This window comes from Rhinolophus sinicus, chromosome 5 (assembly GCF_057876585.1).
Source record: "Rhinolophus sinicus isolate RSI-liver-muscle chromosome 5, RSI-T2T, whole genome shotgun sequence".
Classification (NCBI taxonomy): domain Eukaryota; kingdom Metazoa; phylum Chordata; class Mammalia; order Chiroptera; family Rhinolophidae; genus Rhinolophus; species Rhinolophus sinicus.
Window position 1 is genome coordinate 65,010,944 of NC_142505.1, and position 19,604 is coordinate 65,030,547.

At 39.8% G+C, this 19,604-nt stretch overlaps 1 protein-coding gene across 7 annotated transcripts in view; it reads right to left on the minus strand.

Annotated features, from left to right (window-relative positions):
- Positions 1–19,604, minus strand: part of EIF4E3 (eukaryotic translation initiation factor 4E family member 3) — a 109,673-nt gene that overhangs the window by 7,991 nt on the left and 82,078 nt on the right. For 4 of the 7 annotated variants that reach the window (XM_074313293.1, XM_074313294.1, XM_074313292.1 and 1 more), the window contains 4 exons: positions 19,191–19,251; positions 16,889–16,955; positions 13,335–13,490; positions 6,256–9,059 (listed from right to left, as the gene is read on the minus strand). In XM_074313293.1, coding sequence (XP_074169394.1) covers positions 9,013–9,059; positions 13,335–13,490; positions 16,889–16,955; positions 19,191–19,251 — 331 coding nt within the window. In that variant the 3' untranslated portion in view covers positions 6,256–9,012. The other 3 variants (XM_074313290.2, XM_074313291.2, XM_074313288.2) reach the window with 3 other exon arrangements.

Below are 19,604 nucleotides of genomic sequence, written 5' to 3' on the forward strand. Positions count from 1 at the left end.
TTTTGTGGAACTGATACAACGAAGCAGTTTAGAAATGTGCACTTTTTCCATGTAAGGGTATGAAATGACGGAAACTCATTGATTTTTAACAGCCAGAAGATTTGGGGATCTGGCTGCAACTTTGCCACCAACTGCTTAAACAAATTATTTATATACTTTCTGGGTCATTTCTTCATTTGCACAAGGAAAAGTTTGAACTAGACCAGTGATTTTTCAGTATTTTTCTTAAAGCTATAGATCCTTTGCTGTAGAAACAAGCTCTTATAAGAAATCTCAAAATTCTCTTCCAGCAGAATCCTTACCTTCCATCAGGGCAGCCTAGCGCTGGGAGAACAGGCTGGGGCGCTACCTTACATGTGTCTTGGTTCTGCGACAGACTGTGCCCTTGGGCAAGTTATTTCACCTCTCTGAACCTTGCTTTCCTCACACAGAAAATGGGGACAACAACAATAGTATCCACCTCATAGGGTTTTAGGGAGAAGTAAATTATCTGTGTGCTTAGATGGCATGGAACTCCATATACGCTAGTTCTTGTCATTGATATGGTAGCTATGAACAGAGCCACACACTACAGCAGAAGCTTGTCAAACTGCCAAATTGCTGATTTATGGGGGTAGCAATTGCTTACAGAGTGTCATTCTGCACTTATCACTTAAGGGGCTTACACATAACCTTTGTGAACCCAACTTTCTTTAGTATAGAAGCTTCTATACAAAATGATAAAAGTGACATTTATCACTTGAGTGATAAAACCAGAAAGAAATGCAAAGACAGACGTGCCTACTGTAAGTCAGGGGAATGGTTATTTTAGGAGGGGAGGCGACTCATGAAGGAGGCTCCTGGGTGATTTGCCAAGATGTATTTCTCAACCTGGGTGTTGTTATAAGAGTATTCTCCTCATAACAATCTACTAAGTTACACATTGGTTTTGGGTGGTTTTTCTGTCTCTTTATTTTATTTTACCATAAGAAGGTTTTAAGAAGTGATGTTTCATAAAATAAAATCAATGACTACATAAATTATGCTTACTGGCTTCCAAAATGTTAACATTTTACCACACAATGCATGTCAGCTTGAGTATGTTATTGTTTTACCACATTTTAGAAATATATATATATATATATATATATATATATATATATATATATATTACAATAGGAGCTTTGTTTTCAGTATCTAAAAGTATTTCTGTAGAATAGCCACCTGGGGAACACTCTTTGAAAGTTAAAAGACTTCTGTTCAATTTTTATTTGTGATTCTATGTTATTTTTTTAAAGATATATTCTGAAAATCAAAGTCCTGTCCTTCCTAACTTGCTATCTTCACGAAACGCCAATTATTTTTGCCTAAAAAAGGAACATGGCTTTAGTGTTTAACTTTCATTTCCATCGTTCTCCAGTAAGAGAGTGAAAAAAAAAACCCAAACTGGCCTAAGACCTGAAATCTTCCTCTAGGTCCATGCTTTGTAGAATTCTATTTGTGCAAAAACAAATGATTTAAGTGTCCTGAGTGCAAGAGAAAATTGGGGAGGAAGAGCTTGTCCACGTCTCTGAGGTTGGGAAGAGCACACACACTTAACCGTACCATCTGTACAAATGGTACCAGAGTTCAACACGCTCATGGACTACAAGGGCTTACGATTTATGTTTGCTAGTTAAATATGCTTATGATTTAAACTTATTTTCTCTGGCAAGAAACAGGCTAGTCAGCACTGCGGCCTAGCCAGGTGCTGGGAAGTAGATGCATATTTCAATGATATACATTTTAACTTGCTGAGCCTTGTCAATGCTACTGTTTTCTAATCTTTCTGTAACAAAAGTCCTATCTTCCTGTAGGACTCCAGAGATTTTTAAAAAATACATTCATTAATGAGAGCAGTTAAAAGTTCTTTAACAGCAGTTACTGCACTAAAAGAATCACTGGCAGGCCCTAAAACGCTACGTCTTATGTGGGAGGGCAGAGCCTATGCTCATAGAAGAGCCAATAACATGCCCCAAAAGTGCAGCGATAACCACTGGATAAGGAGGTCCACACAACATAAGGCAGCGGATGAGAAGGAGACATTAGGAAATCTTAAAGTGTTCACAGTGTTGTGCCCTGCCCCTCAAAGCTTTCATTAAATTCACCACGTTAAAAGCAATTGGGTGTCACATACATCGTCTTGAATTGCTGGCTTCTACAGTGACAGACAGGAAAGTGTGCAGATGAGTGGGAGAAAAAAGTTTGCTGGTATTTTTTGTTTGTTTTTAAAGGGACATACTAGACACCCAGAAAGGAGGAGCAGCTTCACTTTACTCAGCTAAATGGGAACAACTGAATGTTACAGGCCAATTGGAGGACAAAAAGAGAGATAAGAGTACTTGATTCTACAATGAAGGCACTCTTAGTAAAGGGTAAAGAGAGAGAATTAAAATAGGTGAAATGTGCTTTCTAAAAGACCAAGATGAGCCCAGTCGTCGTGAGTGTTCACTAGGGGAGACTAAGAAGCAGACCTCACTGCCCCTGTCAGAGCACCGCAGGCACCGCATGCAAGGGGCGTCACACGCATGAGTTTCGGCATGTGCTGGAATCAGCAGGGTTAGGACTACCACCACACACACACTTGGAACTCCATTAAGATGAAGCAATGTGGTTAATAAAAATGCATGAAACTTTAGACCTGAGGTGGGGAGAACGCCATTTCTATCCTATAGAACACAATCACAGAGTGAGAATTACTAGCAGGAGATTAGAAAAGATCTCAACATAAACTTCTCCAAACCAATGAACACTAAAACACACCCCTCAAAGTTATAACTTGAAAAAGGAAGGAGCACAAATCCATAGCAATACAGTCCCAAATTAGAAAACTGCAAGAACTTTTGCATGAAAATGCTAAACATTTGCATGAAACACATAACTGACTATATTTTCAAGTAAGAAAAGTACAGTCTAGTCTTACCTTATGGCTGCAAAAGGCTGGAATAAAAATTACTGACTTATAGAAGCAACTTTCACATGTATCCGAACATCAAACACAACACACAATATAAAATCAAAAATAACTAGAACAGAAAAGTTTTCAGTGTGACCTTAGAAATCCTGAGCAAATCACTGGATGAAGCCAGATCAAAGGCAGGGCATTACACCAGCTTGGAGCCATATGTGAAGGGCCCAACGGTACAGGGCACAGATGGTATACAATGGGGGTGGGGGCACAAGCAGATCCAAAACATAAGGCAAAGAAAACTGCTTCAACTTACACAGGTAAGACAATTAGAAATAATGAAGAATTTGGAATGCAATTGATAAGATTTTAAATTTGGGACAAATGGTGCTAGATGCCCCACGCTAAAGTACACTCATTAATTTAAGCTCTGAAATCCTTTGTGTGATCATTTAAATGAAACTAAAATTGCAGTGAGTATACACGCAAAGAGATGGTGATTTGTTATTAAACAGTTACTGAGAAGATGGTTAAAACTTTTTTTTTTAAAACCATACAGTAATTATCAGCTATATTACCTGATTAAGGTCTGAGAAATTTGGGGGGCGGGGGAGAGTGGGATTGAATGTAGGCTCACAAAATTAACAGCTCTATTTGAAAACAGAAACCCTGTAAGTTTATTTAAATGCTCAAAGTTCCTTAATATTCTCCATTTGTCATATAATGTAAAGTATTAAAAATTAAAATTTTCGCCTTAAACTTTCAGTAACCATTGCTTCTTCATATGTAAAAAGACGAGAGGTACCATTAATTTTCTACAGAAAACTCAGAAACACTCATTTACTTCATGCTCATTTATATAACACTAAGTTGCCAGCTCAATAATTCCCAAAGAAACACTTACTCCAATATAAAAGTTTAAACATTAGACTTAAATATTAGAAGTTGAAATTTTCATAAAGAAAATTTGCATTTCATTAAGTGAGTTGATAACTTTTTTCAGGCAGCAACCCAAACAAAAACATTTAACACAGATTCCTTCAACCTCATGATTTCTGAAGGACACAAGTGCATAGAATATCCAAGAGGTGATTTTTACTGGATATTCTAGTAAGTTACATCCAACACACACATATGCATGGGACTCTGAAGTTTAGCAGCAATGATGGACAAAACAATGTTGACTTTACAATGACTTTTGCTTATCATTCAGGTAGTTTAGAGAATACTTATTTGATTTTTTGGCACTTGTATTCAAGAATCCCTCCAGTTTAGTAACAGCTTTACTAAACTACATCTAGGAGTGACAATTAATTTTAGTGGAAATTCATTCCCAGGCTACTTTGATAGTGATTTGAACAGTTTTGCGTTATTTTACATGCAATTTTATAGCTCTATAACGTTCATTTAATCTTGTTCAATGATGCTGAACCCCAGATGCCATAAGACATTATAGAAAAGTAGTTACTGTACATATGGAGTAACTACTTTTTCTGAACATTAATTTCTTTTTTTTTAACAGACTGAAATGATATTTAGAAAAAAGCCACCACTCTGTATTAAAGGTTTTATATTATGGACTTGCAGACACGGGCGACCTGTTACTGCTGTGGTCCTAGCCATAAAGTTCTTATTTACAAGCCTCATCTTCTCAAGTCTTCATAATAATGGCTTTCTCCAACCTTCATAAGGTTGTTGGCATTAAACAGTCTCATCGGGTCACCTGAAAGGGCTGGGGGAGGACAGGCTTTGTCATTGTCATATGTGGGGTGGATACAATCAGAGGTTCTCAAAGTGATGTCTGAGGACCATCCACATTAGAATACTGGGGAGCTTGTTAAAAAGGCAGATATTCACACCTCCCCAGCAGACTGAATCAGTGTCCAAGTTTGGGCTGAGAAATCTGCACGTTAAACAAGCACCTAGTGATTCTTTTGCATGCTGAGAGGTGAGAAGCACTGGTAGATGATCTCAAAGGCCCCTTCCACTCCGAAATTCTAAGAGTCTGTGAGTTTTCTTTTAAAAATGATGTCGTGTCAGCAGGATGAAGGTACCTCTACCACACAAAATGGTGACTTTTAGTCTGAATGGGTTAACCTAAATAAGAAGTGTGCTTAGATTTTCATGCATATGAAAAGCCAATAGAAAATAAAAACAGAACAGTATAGTCAGATGTGTAAGGAATCTATCTGGGCTTTGTTCCTCATGGGAGAAGAAGAACCCACGCTAGGTACTACACAGGAGCACAGGTTCATAGCGGCTTTCCACTGCACCTTCGTTCCTCTCTCTTTCCTCTTCACCTTCTGAACTCCTCTCAGCTGTTGAGAAAATTATCCAGGCTTTTTACAATCCTAAGTCACCAAACTCTTGTAATTTTCAATTGATGTGAATACATTCTTTTAAGAAATAAACTACGGCAAGCAGTCTTCTACTTATTCATTTGTAATAAATGAAATCTTACAGAAACATACAATATAGGAAAGGTGAACAGTAGACATATTTTTAAATGGGAGTTCCATATTCAGAAAGCTAAAAAAAAAATCAAACCGTAATTTAACTCCCCCCTTTGGGTACAATATTTGAAGAAATATTTTCTACATGTTACTTTATTTCATTCTTTCTCTTCGTAAGTGCTTTTTAGGCTCAATGAGATCCTAAGATTTGAGAGTTTTTTAAATCAACATCTGGAGAGGTCTGTCTTTGACACATTTTTATTAGGTGTAGGAGAGCTAAACTTCTATTGGTAGAATCTAATTTTTATAAAATTATAAGAGCAAAATGCAGTAGACTCTTAATTACACAAGCAGAGCTCGAGAAATTCCGCTGCGGAGCCAGAACCGCCGGCTTGGAGGGCAGCGCCACCATGTGGCCGCTCCAAACGTTGTCAGCCCTGTGTAAGCTCGAAAGGGTGTTCTCTACCAAGATGATTTTCAAACACCAAACTGCAACACTGCTGTGGTCACTGAGAGTGAGAGGGAGAAATGGGAACTGTTGTAAGGAGGACGTCTGATTCTGTACATTCTTATCAGGGGCCAGACTGGATCAGATAATTAGTGTTTGATTGGGGTGACTTGTTGGGGGGTTAGGCTGACAGACTTTGAGTGTTCTTGGTTTAAGGAAGCCTGGAGGAGGATGTAGCCTGCAGACATTTGTGCCCAGCTAGCCCCATTTCCTTTAACAAAAAACAGATTTGGTGAAGGTCCTGTTGGTAGATATTACACTGTGTCTAGTGGACCTAATTTTTTTCCAAGTTTCTTTAGAATATAAAGTCTTGTGACTAAATAGATACATGATGTAGATATGAGCTAGATTCAAGAAGAAAGCTGAGGTTAGAGTCAAGTTAAACTCATTTAAGGTTTATTAGAGCTGTGTTATTCTTTTCGTGTTTTTTCCCCTGTCAGTTGTACCATGAATTCAATAGCCACATTACGTTAAGTATACATGTTCACTGTAAACTACACTCTCATTTCAGAAATGTGAAAAAGTGGCGGGGGTGTACGGAAATGCAGTCTTCAAACTGAGAAAGTCAGCATTTCAGGAAGTGCTTGCAAAAGCAAATTGAAATACAAGCAAGTTACTTGAAGTGAGTATTGTTCCTCCGCATTTAGCAGCTGTACTTTCTTGATGTAAGAAGCCCCGAGCTCGGACAACCTGGGGAGTAATGGGAGGAGAAAAGCACACTGGTCTCAGAGTCCCTGCCTCTGCATCACAGACCCTGAGGAATTACAGACAAGAAAGCGAGCTCTGGTTTCTGTGTGTCTCTGTGTGGAGAGTATAGGCTGCACCTGCAAGGACTTCGCTGAAAAACAAAAACAAAATAGGATTCTACTGAGACATCTCACTTTCCCCAGCAGCGGTCGAGATGAGTACACTGCCCTAACATAAAAGTCACATGATCCACAAAATATTCCCTGGGATCTTAAAAGAGTATTGGATTCTTTAATCCAAGAAAGTAATGAGAGGGTTTTTTTTTTAACTGATTAAATCAGCTTAGTTCATTCAGCGTCTCTTATGAACTAAAAATTCAATTAGAACAATTTCCAAAGCAAAATCTGACAAAATCCTCTCTTAAAGCAATTTAGATGATAGGTTCTTAACTTAGGCAAATTAAATCCTTCTTACAGTTGGTATTTTCCACAGGGTCAGAAACAGTTGCACGAGTTCTCTGGGACAAAAATCTACTTTGTGTCTTAAGCCATGTTTCATGATCATAAACAACAGAAACTAGAAGACATTAATGTGAGCCTAACATTCCTATTTATTTTATTTTTACTTCAAAGGCTACATACATGCAAAAGTTGAACATGTCATCACAATGCTTTTAAATAAAGTTCAAAAATAAAAATACTTCAAAATCCACTTATTATGGAATATATCTGACAATTATAATGAAGGTAATTCAATTATATCCTTTTTCTAATCTATCAGAAAAATAGTTATATTATAAAAAAGAATTTTAATTCATGTCCAGAATACCTTTTTTCAATCCTCGATGAATAATTTAAAAACAAGTTGGATGTTAGCACAATAAGTTAAATAAGTTAAATAAGTTCCAGCTTTTGGGAAATGGGTCTGACATCCTTATGCCTCATTTTGAAATCACTGAAGAAACTCAAATTTAGAAACAAAGCCTTTTTAAAAAACTGATCGTTGCTATTATGGTTGATGTGCAAGTAGTAATGCAAGTGAAGGGGCACAGCTTTTAAAAATAGATATTATTGAAAGTCCTTTAAAATGTCTGAAAGAAGACTTTTATTTGCACACACAGGCAGGACTTGAAGCAGCCCACCGGTCTCTGCTGGCACTGCAAGAGGAACGTGAGATCCCGGACCCAGGGAGGTCTGAGCGCGGGGCCCTGGCTGCACTGTCTGAGCCGGCGCTGGCTGCGACTCCACAGACACGCCAGCGGGAAGAATCTGCAAGTGGCCCCGCCCTTTCAGATGAAAGCTGGGGGCGCGGGAAGGGGGGTGCACATTCTGAGCATGGCTCCATGCTCCTCAGGGAGGCTTCTGCTTCTTCTCAAACCAGTGTTTCTTTGGCAACATAGTAGGTGATGTATTAACAGTTCCAAAGAATTAAGATGAGCAGAATGCACTCGAAGTTCAACTTTGTGCGTGTTCACTTTCATCCTGGAAATGAGATTGAACTTCCTGCTCTTGAATGGAAGGCAGGCAGTCCCGGGTTGGAGGACTGCCGATTACCGGAAATGACATGCATTGACGTGGAAACCCTTACATGCAGGGTTTTCCTCACAGGAGAAGCTTGATTCAGACAATTAAAATATTGCCTCCTTTTTCAATCAGAAATATAAGGTTTCCTATTTGGAGGAATCCCTTGCTACCCCTTAAACCTTCCTTTGGAAAGGCCAAATGAAATTCTGGTTAGAAATATATTCATAGAATCCAAAACCTAGCGTTTGATTTATATCCTGATTTATCAACTGTGATTATAGTTTACATGTTAGGCAACCCAACTATTATTTTCCTTTTATAGCTAAAAATAAATAAATAAATAAAGTTTTAAAAAGGAAAAATAAAAGATGTGTGTGCCGTCAGTGCAAAATCTGATTAAGTATGTTTTTTCTTTTCCCTGGGACAGAAAAAACAATGCCCAGTGCATAGTACATAGGAATGTGTCACAACAAATAATCAAGACAGGTTCCACCAGCTAGTATTCCTCAAAGTACAGTGTGGTTTCTCAAAAGCAGTATTGTCATGATTATGCATCTTCTCATTAACTAGGTACAGCAGAGCTACTTAAAGGGAAACCCATTTCTTGTGCCTCAATGAAAGGGGAGTGTAGAAAACAATAATTAGACCGAATAAGGAATTTAAAAGGGGAAAAAAAATTGGAGTGAACAGAACATTTAGAAAGCAAATAAAAAAAAAATATGATGGTAGAAACCCACACAATCTCCCACACCCCACCTGCCACTTTGAGCCCTAATTGCCCAATCTGCAAGGACAGAAACCCACTCTAAATTGACCAGCATCGGACTTCGGCAAGTCTTCTCTTCACTGTCCCTCCTGTTAAGACCGTTTCCAAAACCAATCAGCAAAGCACAAAGAATTCTTTACAGAGTGCAATTAGTGTTTTCCACGTCCACCTTCAAAAGCATGATGCTCTTCATGGGCTAAAGGACAGAAAAAAAAAAAAAAAAAGAAAAAAAGGAAAGAAAACTTTAAGCAAAGGATGGGGCAACCCTTCTCTAAGGCATCTCATTCAGTTTTCCCAAATGTTGGCAAGAACTCAAATACCTTTTTGTGCCAGTAACTGTTAGCTAAGGCGAGCATTTCCTGAGAAACGTAATAATGAAAATTAAAACAAGGAATAAACAAGCAATGGGCATGTTGCCTGTTTCTTCTTGCTGTGCTGGAGACGATGAGTAATCCAACAAGCTGATGAACAGAGTATGTTGGGCTCTGAGCAAATGCTGCAGGGAAAAAACGCACCCCACAGAATGCATGGGTAGGCAGGGGCCTCATGTTAACCAAGATGGGCCATTCACAAGCCTATCTTGAAAAATAAAATGGAATAAAAATAAAAACAAAGAACAACACAAGGGTGGTGACAATTATGTCTCCCCACCTTTGAACACCCTCTGTGGGACATGAAGTTTCATAAAATTGATGGGTCTTTTATTTTGCCCAATGATTGTTTTTCCCCAGCTCTATTGTCTGGCTTGCAAAATTACTAATTACAATTAAAACCTCTAGAATAAAAATTATCAAAAATACTTTTCAAAGATTTAAAACTTTAAAAAGTGGAAGTGGGAAATGGGGAGACCTATGAAATACATAACATTTCCTCCAAGGCAAAGGGGCCAAGACTGAAAATCTCCTCTCTGGACCTTGTTTAACTATCACCATGAAGCAAGGGCAGCCTCCCTTCTCTCAAGTGGACAAGTCTCCATTGCTTGGGTCTGACAAGCCAAGGGTGACTCAGGATCCAGTGCTTTGTCCCCGTGACCGGACCAGCAGTAACGGTGTCCTTGGAGGCACACGTTGGGTGGCCCATTTCCTCTTATCCTCTCCCAATTCTCTGGGTTTAATACGGACTAAATTCTTCAGACTAGTGTGGGGTGCGGGGTGGGGCACAGACCATCTTCCCTAAAGGCTCATCCTGGATGTTCACCCCGCCCTGCTCTTCACTAGGATAAAACCTTAGAAGGACACCTGTAACTCCGCAGATCACTTCTGGTTGGCTGAACTCCTAAGGGAGGCCTGTAATCCAAACTGATTTAATTGAACATTTCTCACAAGAAGACCTTTGCAAATATTTCACTTATGTTGGTTTTTTGCTCTCTTTTTGTTTCCTTTTAAGAAAGATTTTCAGGGCAGACACTGAAGAAAATATGGTCTGCTCTGCAATAAAATATACAGTGCTGCTGTGTCAAATGGAGAACCATGAGCTCATGTTGATGCTGAGCTGCATATTACAAAATCAGGACATATGGACTGTCCAAAGATTCGTAATAAGAATGAGGGACACGGTGGGGCGGTCGTAGCTGAGACACTGACGTGCTGCAACTTGGATGGCTCGTGGAGACAGCAGATCAGAGAATTCAGGCCTGGGAGAGCCCTGGGGAGCAGAGGAAGCTCCGTCTACCTCAGGTAAGCCTTGGCAGAAAGGGAAGATAGAAACGCTGGAATCCAGGGCTCAGCAAACTTTTTCTGGAAAGAGGCATGGGGTAAATATTTTAGGCTCTGCCGGCCACAGGGTCTCTGCCAGTCATTAACTCTGCCACTGTCACATGGAGCAGCCACATGCACTAGGCACACAGATAGGCGGTTCTAGTGCCGATACACTTTATACACATGTGGTCACTGAGGTTTAAATTTCATACAATTTTCATGTGTTGTAATTCTTCTTTCGATTTTTTCCCAACCATTTAAAAATGTGAAAATCATTCTTAACTGAAGCCCATACAAAAACAGGCGGTGTGTGTACGCGCTGCAGATTTGGCTTGAGGTTTGTAGTTTGCCAACGTCTGCTCTAAACAATTCTCAGGTCAGAAAAGACATGTCATTCAGCTGCTCTGAATAACCTAACAGCATTTGTGGGGTGGGGGGGGGTCTCTATACACTGGGAGTTTCTCAGTCAAATAACCAATCTTTATCCAATTCACATATAACTTATCGGCAGCCCTCCCCTCACCCACCGTGCTAGAAGCCTCAACAATATGCTAGAGCTCTTTCTACATGGCAATCTGCCATGTCACCCGGCTCTGGTACATGTGCGAATACTTCCACCAAGATCCTATTAACAAGACAGTAAAAGTGTGGAGCTGGCCATTTCTAACTTAACTCACGCTACGACCGTTCTTCACGCTGTGATCAGATTCCTGCCCAAACTTCACTTTTCCAAATCAATTCTGCAGCTCGTGGTATATGACCCGACTGAGAAAAGGACTGCCTGCTTTATGTAAAATAAAGAGAACTGCTTCTTCTTTTCTGACTGAAATTTTTATGTGAATAATCTTTGAGTTTTTAAATGTGAATTTATTCCATTCAACTATGGGTTTCTACTGAGACCGTAGCCAGTTCTGCAGCACCCACAAACCTCACAGTGGCATCTAGCTTTAGGGCGCCTATTCTGCTTGACTCAACTGGCCAAACTGCAACCTCTCCCCAAGTTTGTCTCCTGCCCATCACAACAGCTAAGCAGGGACTCATCCTTTAGTCTCACCTGATGGGATGCCCTAAAATCAGCCCCGCGCTTTGTGGCCTGATTATCGAATTAAACTCTCATGTGTTGAACCTGCTGCCAATCAACACAATACCTAGAAATTTCATCATATAATTTTGAAGTAGAAGGGACCTTGGAGATCATTTCAGACCAAGCTCCTCACCATTTACAGAGAAAATGAAAGGATGATACACTGTGACTTGCTCCAGGTCACACTGTTGAAATGGGACAAAAATCCAGAGTGTCTGACTTAAACGTTCCAAACTGCTCTTCTCTTTTGAGTCACATGTGGAGCTGGTTCAAAAGCAGGAAAGAACTTTTTAGCCCCGTTCATAAATGGCAATGGAACACACTTCCTTCCAGAGTGTCTGCTGCGGTCAGTTTTGTGGAGTAGTAAGAAAAGACCCTCAGTGACCTTTCAATTAATATCTGGAGTGAAAACACAATTAGTGTTCCCTGAGGAATGGAAATGGTATCTACAGATGTGCAGTTGCCACACCACACCGCCAGTAAGCGCCTTCTGCAGTGGCACCATCTGTCTCTTGTATTTAAACTTTCATTTCCAGTTCAGAAGTGGAGGACCTCCTGGACATCTGCAGCGCCTGGTCAGTCTCACTGCTAAAACCTAAATTGTGTGGTCTGTGCTGTGTGGCTCCTTAGAGAGAGCCTTAGTTTTATACCCGCCACCATGCTAAGACAATCATGAAACACAATTGGATTTTTTTTCCCTCTGTTTTGGCAAGGGGTTGAGAAAAGTGAAACAATAAATGAAATGTGTTTTAGCAAGTCTAAGATGTATTCCCCCCACTTCACAGTCCACATCTAAAAACCCCTGGAATCAATACCGTGTCATAGTTTAATTGGGAGCCTTTTATTTTTCTTTCTTAGTAATACTAAAATAATACTTATCATCCAGGGCATCTGATATTCAATGAACTACAGTCATTAAAAAAGTGGGTTACTGACTCTTGGAACAGTTTGGGAAATAGAAAATTTATCATACATGCGTAGGGCTGTCAATCCTTCACTCTAACTTATGTTGAAAGTGTAACCTGAAGTTTGATCTACCAAACATTGGTTTAATAGCACTAAGCTGTTTTCATTATGACAAAAATGACTTTTTCAAGAGAGCACACAAAAGCAATGAACATGAATCATGATGGAAACAATGGGTCCACATACCTGTTCATACTGCTAACATTTCAGCACTGAGCATGACTCCTCTTTTAGGCCTGTGTCCCAGTCACCCGCAATGAGGATGCATTAGCATTTCAGGAGAACAGTCAATCACCCATGCTCAGAACTGTTCCTTCACAAATACAGATGCTACACATTATAAATTCCTGTTCATGAAGGGATGACTGAATATCTACCTGCCAGTCCATACAATAACTTTTGTTGTTGTTATTATTGCTTCAAATAGAAGGTAATTTTTTTTCTGAGAATGACAAACGTAAGGTCAGGTTTAAATGTCTGAAATAATAAATACAATGTGTATCTCCTTTTCTGAGCCATGCATTTAAGAGACAATTAAATCTCATTTTAATTTCTGAGACTGAACTTGCTTTTTAAAAAAACACTTAAATGTATTTTATTTAAATGTTTTCTGGATTATAGAATTTCAAGTGATTCTGCCTTCCCCTCATTTGCAACACAGTTTCTATTTTTAAAAGTATGAAAGAATTATCTAGAAGGAAATAACTGGAAATGAAGCACTTACGTTTATAAAATACTGCTTTAAAAGATATGTGGGGCAGAAGTTCATAGATCTTTTCTAAAACGGTTGCTTCACCCACCAAGGAGGCATTTACATTCCAGACTTGGACGACGTCTTCTCGGTCCCGAACGCTCACGCTCACTCCTACCACTTCATCATCTAAGGGGAAGGCAGGGAAGAAGACATGAGTGAAAGCTTCAAGTTTGCCCGCATTGTTTTTACATACTTATCATTGTATCTGTACGTTATAAACCAAGATTGTAAAAAGGAGGTGGCACAAGAGAACCCATAATAAATACTTGTTTCTAAGGAGAATTATTGGACAAAAAGCAAGTTATTGGGCAAAAGCTGTAGCAATCACATCACATTTAACCAGGGACTTAGATAAACAAAGTGTTCCAGCCAAGCAAATTTTCCAGATAAGTAATTTCGCCTTTTTAACATATTACCAAAGCTTTTTGACTATTTCTTACTGTTTTGATGGGACTTTTTCTCAAATGAGTTGTACAAGACTCTGCCCTCTGGAAGCCAAGTGAACTCAAATGAACTTTCTATCGGTGCTTGACTCTCTTTGTTAAGAACAGCAAGTGTTTCTCTGGACTTCCTGCCAAGCCTTCAGGTGTCTCAGGGTGGTTAGCACCACCTGCCCCAACACTAACTGGGCCCGGACAGTGTGATCCCAGTTGCTCTTTCTGCTTTTTCGGGTTTGCTTGTCTCCTTTCCTATCAATTTTCCTGCTCTCGAGTATTTCTCTGTAGCCTCCACCTTCTGCAACTGGGCTTTAAACTGTGGTCTATGGACCCAAGGACCATCTGTTAGCACTGTGGATAAAGGAAGAGTAAATATGAATACCTTCCCAGTGTGGCTCTGCTCTGACAGCACTTCAGGGAATACCCATTAAAGCATTTACCCACACGAATTCATGTAGATCTTTCTTTTTTTAACTAAATTTGGATTTGTGATCCAGACAATCCTTGTAGATCCTCGGGAATAGTGGTTGGATACGTAAGGTTTGTTTACTAGCACAGGCTCCCAGGCAGCATATGTGCTCTGTGGACACTGATTTGCAGCCAAGTGACAGGAGTAGACTTTGGACTCCTGGTTTACATGGTCAGTACATATTAAAGATGTGGGGTGAGCTCTGTTGTGTGTACTCAGCATCAGTAAGTAGAACGAGAAAGGTAAGCATCAAAATTAGGAAATGTTGCTTTAATGACTATGCTTTGCCTAATTTGCTGTAAATCTGTAAATCTAAATATTTCTGTCATCAGTTCTTCCAACTGTCTTCTGGACGTTGAAACATTCTAATATTTATATACAATTTAGGTAAGCACATCCTATTTACTAAGGGAATTCCTCTGCAGTAAAATAATTCCTTTCTTTCCTCCTTCCTTTCCTTCTCTCCCTCCCTCTGTCCCTTTTCTTTTTAAATGAATTTGATCATGGCTGAATGAGTATGATTTGGCACTAAATGATTCCATTTACATAAATGTTTGAAACTGGCAAAATCAGTCCTATGGTGTTGGAAGTCAACTGGCGGCCACCTTGGGGTGGGGGGGACGAGGCAGGATTCCGGGAGGGCGGTGGGTCATGTGCTGCCCCTTGATCTGGATGCTGGTTACAGGGATCTGTTTCCTTTGTGAATATCTATCAATGTATACATATTACAGCTTGTGTACTTTTTTGTATATATGTCACAATTAAACAAAAAAATTCCACAAAAAATAGTATCTGATCATGGCTATCTGACAGGAACTTATTATTCCATCAAAAAAATTTATTTTATGTACAGGTTTCTCATTTTTTAATTTACACCTTCAAAATATACTTGTTAGAGTTCAATGTTAACTTTTATGTACACATTAAGTCATCAAGTGAAGAGGGAAGGTTTTCAGTTTACTACTTTCAAGAATGGCCATGAAGTCACTAGATGAGACTTTTAGGAAAATCTTGGCCTTCCCAGTCTTTCAGTGTTGTCCACCTCTATGCTTTTGGTCAGAGGGTGCTATAACTGATGGATGCTGAGTATGACCAATTGTCCACATTGCAGTTTGGCTTGGCTTTTGGTAACTTGGCATAGCCTACTATACTAGCATAGCACTTTTAGAAATGGCGTAGTAAAAAGGCTGCCACTCATATGTACAGGCAGATCCACCTGCAAACGTAATATTCATAAGCAGAGTCAACCGAAAAAAGCCTGATTATTTTAGGGTGCTGGCAGCATATGACATTAGAGCTAGGAGGAGCCACTGTTTAAAGATAGAGGAAGTGAAGCCCAGAAAGATTAGCTGACTTGCTTCAAGTGGCAGAGCCAGGTTAATGGAAGAGCTAATGGTTAATGGTGGTGTTCTTGTCTCCTTAGTCAACCACAGAACAAAGGATCTTCTTTACTTAATCCTGGCTATTTATTATTACTTAGATAATTTTCCCTGGTTCTGGAAACAGGAATAATTCATACAGAAAACTTCCTCTCCCAGGGATTTCTGTATTTATAATTATACATAGGACGTATTTTTGGCCACATATTGTGAAGTTGCTAACCACTCCCTATTAAAACAGAAGGAATCTGTGCTTTTAAAACAATTTCATCTTAACCCCAGTTTTGTCTTAAGTAAATAAAAAAGTGGTGTAAGAAGAAACCCAAACAACAGCAGAATTATTGAAACCACTAGTGAGATGAATCTGAAAGTTGCCATCACACGGGCTAGGCTTACAAGGGCTTCTAAAGATAGACCATCCAAGATGTCTGAGGGCAAATTAGTCAATACCAAGTTATTAAAAACAAATATTAACTGGAAGCTGAACAGGAAAAATGTTGTCTAATGTTACCTCAGAAGCATCCAGAAAGAACTACCCAAGAAAAATAAAACTTTAAACAAGCAATTTAATTTCCCTCTTTGAGTGATTTCATGATAAAACAAAAACAAAAACAAAAAACAAAACAAAATAAAAATGCACTCAAAGGGGCTCTCAGAAATTGACTAAATATTTGAAAGTGGTCTCCAAAGTCCTGAAGACCTTATATTTTAGCCTCACTTAGGGGGGTCGGGTTACAGTGCTGGGTGTACCCTGCCTACCTTTATCACTCTTTTTGAGCAGCAGACTCAGAAAGGGACAGGAGAAAGGAGAAAAGGATTGAGAGGGACAGAAAGAGTTGTGTCTTCCTAACTACAAACTTCACTAGACACCAAAGGCACTTTTCCCTTCTGGAAGAACTGGACTAGGAAACCAACCACAGTTCTGTTAAGAGCCCAATTAATACCAAGTTTTCTTTTCTTCTGCGTATTTATTTTGGACAGATGGTCACAGATACTAATAAGATGAATTATGAGGGAAAAATACATATGCATATACACAGACGTATATACATATAATATACACATATAACACTTAAATGCCACAATCACGCACGTAAAAAAAACCTAAGTACCTTCACAGTTACAAAATAGACAACTTCAAAACATGTGAAAAGTCAAACACACAAAAACAGACTTCTGCAAGGAATAAGCACATGCCGAGCACACGTGAGCAGATGGCTGGAGCTGTGGCTTCTTTACCTGCAGCAGCACAATCTGTGAACTGCTCCCCGATAGTCGCTAACAACAACTCTTTCCAAACTGTGGACTGGGATGGGAAAAGAATAAAAAACAAAAAACAGAAACCAAAAAAAAAAAAAGAAGAAAGAAAAAGAAAAAAAAAAGAGAAAACAACACACATATATATTTTTAGACAATTATCTCCAGAACTAAACAAGTCATATTTTCTGCAACTCCACACATACTCCCCATGCCCACACGTGGCGCCCACAGACTTCTCCACATTACAGCTGTGAACATTCACAATAGGGGCAGGTATCGCACTGTTTGACAAATAACTTTCCACATAAGGTACAAGTGATCCAAAGTCACACATCTTGTGTCCAGAAACACAAAGCTAATCTCTAGTGGAAACCTGACGAAGTTCAAGGAATGGGGAAAAATGCTTTCAAATGACTTATAATTTTCTGATTTCTTTACCACTCTTGGATTTATAATGTATCAGCTGGTTACATTTGAGCACAATTAGTAAAAGCCTTCTCTTCAAAACCCTTTCCTTTGTTTTTCTTGTAGTTTATAAGGTACTCCAAAAGTTACACAGTAAAGAACACTGAAGGTTATCAACCTCTCTGAGCATCAGTTTCCATAGGTGAGCAGGGAACGGTAACAGGGCTGACCTCCCAGGGCTGTGACCATGAAATCAGTCACTAAGTGCATTCAAAGGACTGAGCACTGTGATCGCCATCGCAGGACTCAACCATCCCACAAATAGCCATGTGCCAGGGCTCTGTACAAATCCACGGTGCTAATAGTGTTTAGTATTACGTCCTAAGGAGCTGAAAGCAGCATAGCTGAGTTTTTCACCAAGACAACAGCAGTTTTAACCATTGTGACCTCTCCCTCTCAAGGAGGATCTTCTTTTCTCTTTCCTGGCCCCTCCCTTCTGGTCTACTTGTCTCCTATCTCGAAATCATCCCTTCCATTTTTTGTCTGTCCCAATTTCAGTCTCTTACACTGTTTGGAGAGAGAAAGTGAGGGAGTGAGAGGAAGTGTTCTGAATTCAGACGAGGCTGGCCTACCAGACTCCCACTCGTTGACAATTAAGCATGCGCCGAACTGTTTCAGAAGAGGACACATGTACAGACATGAGGAGTTCTTCTCTGTGACTGAATGTGGGCAAGTGGGTTAACAACAGACAGGAAAAATGTGCCTTTCAGCCCGTCTTCACTGAAAGTTGGCATCATGAATGTTTCTACTAGAATTCAAAGTCTAGTGTTAGAAAATAACATGAAAGGAAAACTTGTTCTTACTGAAATTGAAAAAAAAAAACTTACATTCTCTTCTCTTATATTCTCTGCTTTCTCTCCTTTTTAAGGGGGACAGAGCGGATTCATAAGCCTTACTTACATGATCTGTTATTTGCTCCTCTCACATTTTTTATTATGTATGCCAAAAAATAGGACAACGTTGGAGGTACACATCTTGACTGATACTTGTGTCTTTAAGAAATAAATCTGGCAATATCTTCAGGTATGTGCTTATAGGGAAATGACTCCAGCTCAAGCCTATGGGTCTCTGGAGACTTTTCAATGCTTTGAGCTTATCCACATGAAAGAAACCATGAAAAGGTGAGAATGGGTAGCATTTGCCCTTTCATCTATTTTCAAAGAAGACTTTTGGTTTCCCAGGGCTTAGGAACAGATTTGAACATTCATCTTCAGTCAGCATGATGAATCAGAGCCCATCCCTGGGAACCCAGGATTCTGAGTTTTGGCCACTGCAAACCAGGATCCCACGAGGCCATCCTTCCAACTAGGTTCTCATCAGCGCCAGAGCGAGGCTGGCATAGCCTCACGTGAAATCCCAAAGGATGGTGAGATGCGAGGCCACCCCAGCATCCCCTCTCTGTACCATGGTTATTCTCAGAACCACTTAGCCCCCATTGGAGGAGGGATGAGCCTTTGGTGGGAAGAGCCCTGCTTCTCGCTATGTAAACGAACTTCTACATGTTCATTAGGACTTGCTGAGGAAAGGATCCCCATAGAGATAAGGAGCTTTCTGTAAAGGTTACAGGCATCTAGCTCTTCAGACTACAGAACACAGTAAAACCATTCCACCACTTCTATAGAGAAGCACAATAACATAATTTCAAAGGGAGAGCGTAAGTCAGAAAAAATCACCCAAGTCAGAACTGAATTTCTCACCCCCAGTTCTGTTCTGACACCACCAGGCAGACCATCTGAAAAGCACAAAATTAATGCTCATCGTTGCAGTCGACACTTGCAAGCGTAGCCAGGTCTAGGAAAGAACAGGACGAACCTACCGTGCTCTCCTTGGGCACTTTCATCTTCCATACGCCACCCTTTGCATTACTGTCCTCTTCCCTGGATCAAAGACCAACATCTAAAGTTACACTCAAGGATTAAGTGGTTCTACATACATTTACTTTAACAACAGATGACATTGAAAACAAAAAAAAACCCCCAGTATTCTTCAATAAACTCTCTCCTGGTCCTTTGACTAGAAATAGAAGCTGAAGGGGGTTGGGAGGGAAGAAAATGGAATTCAGTGACCAGGAGGGCAGGGGAGGTGATGGGACACTAGGTTCTCTTCCTCAAGGAGGTGGTGAGGAGAGGTTCCCGAGATCATCTGGGGATGGACAGATTAATATAAATGCTCGTGTAAAGGCCTTTACATTTCAGTATCACAATCATGGCATCACCTTGTATGATTCTCG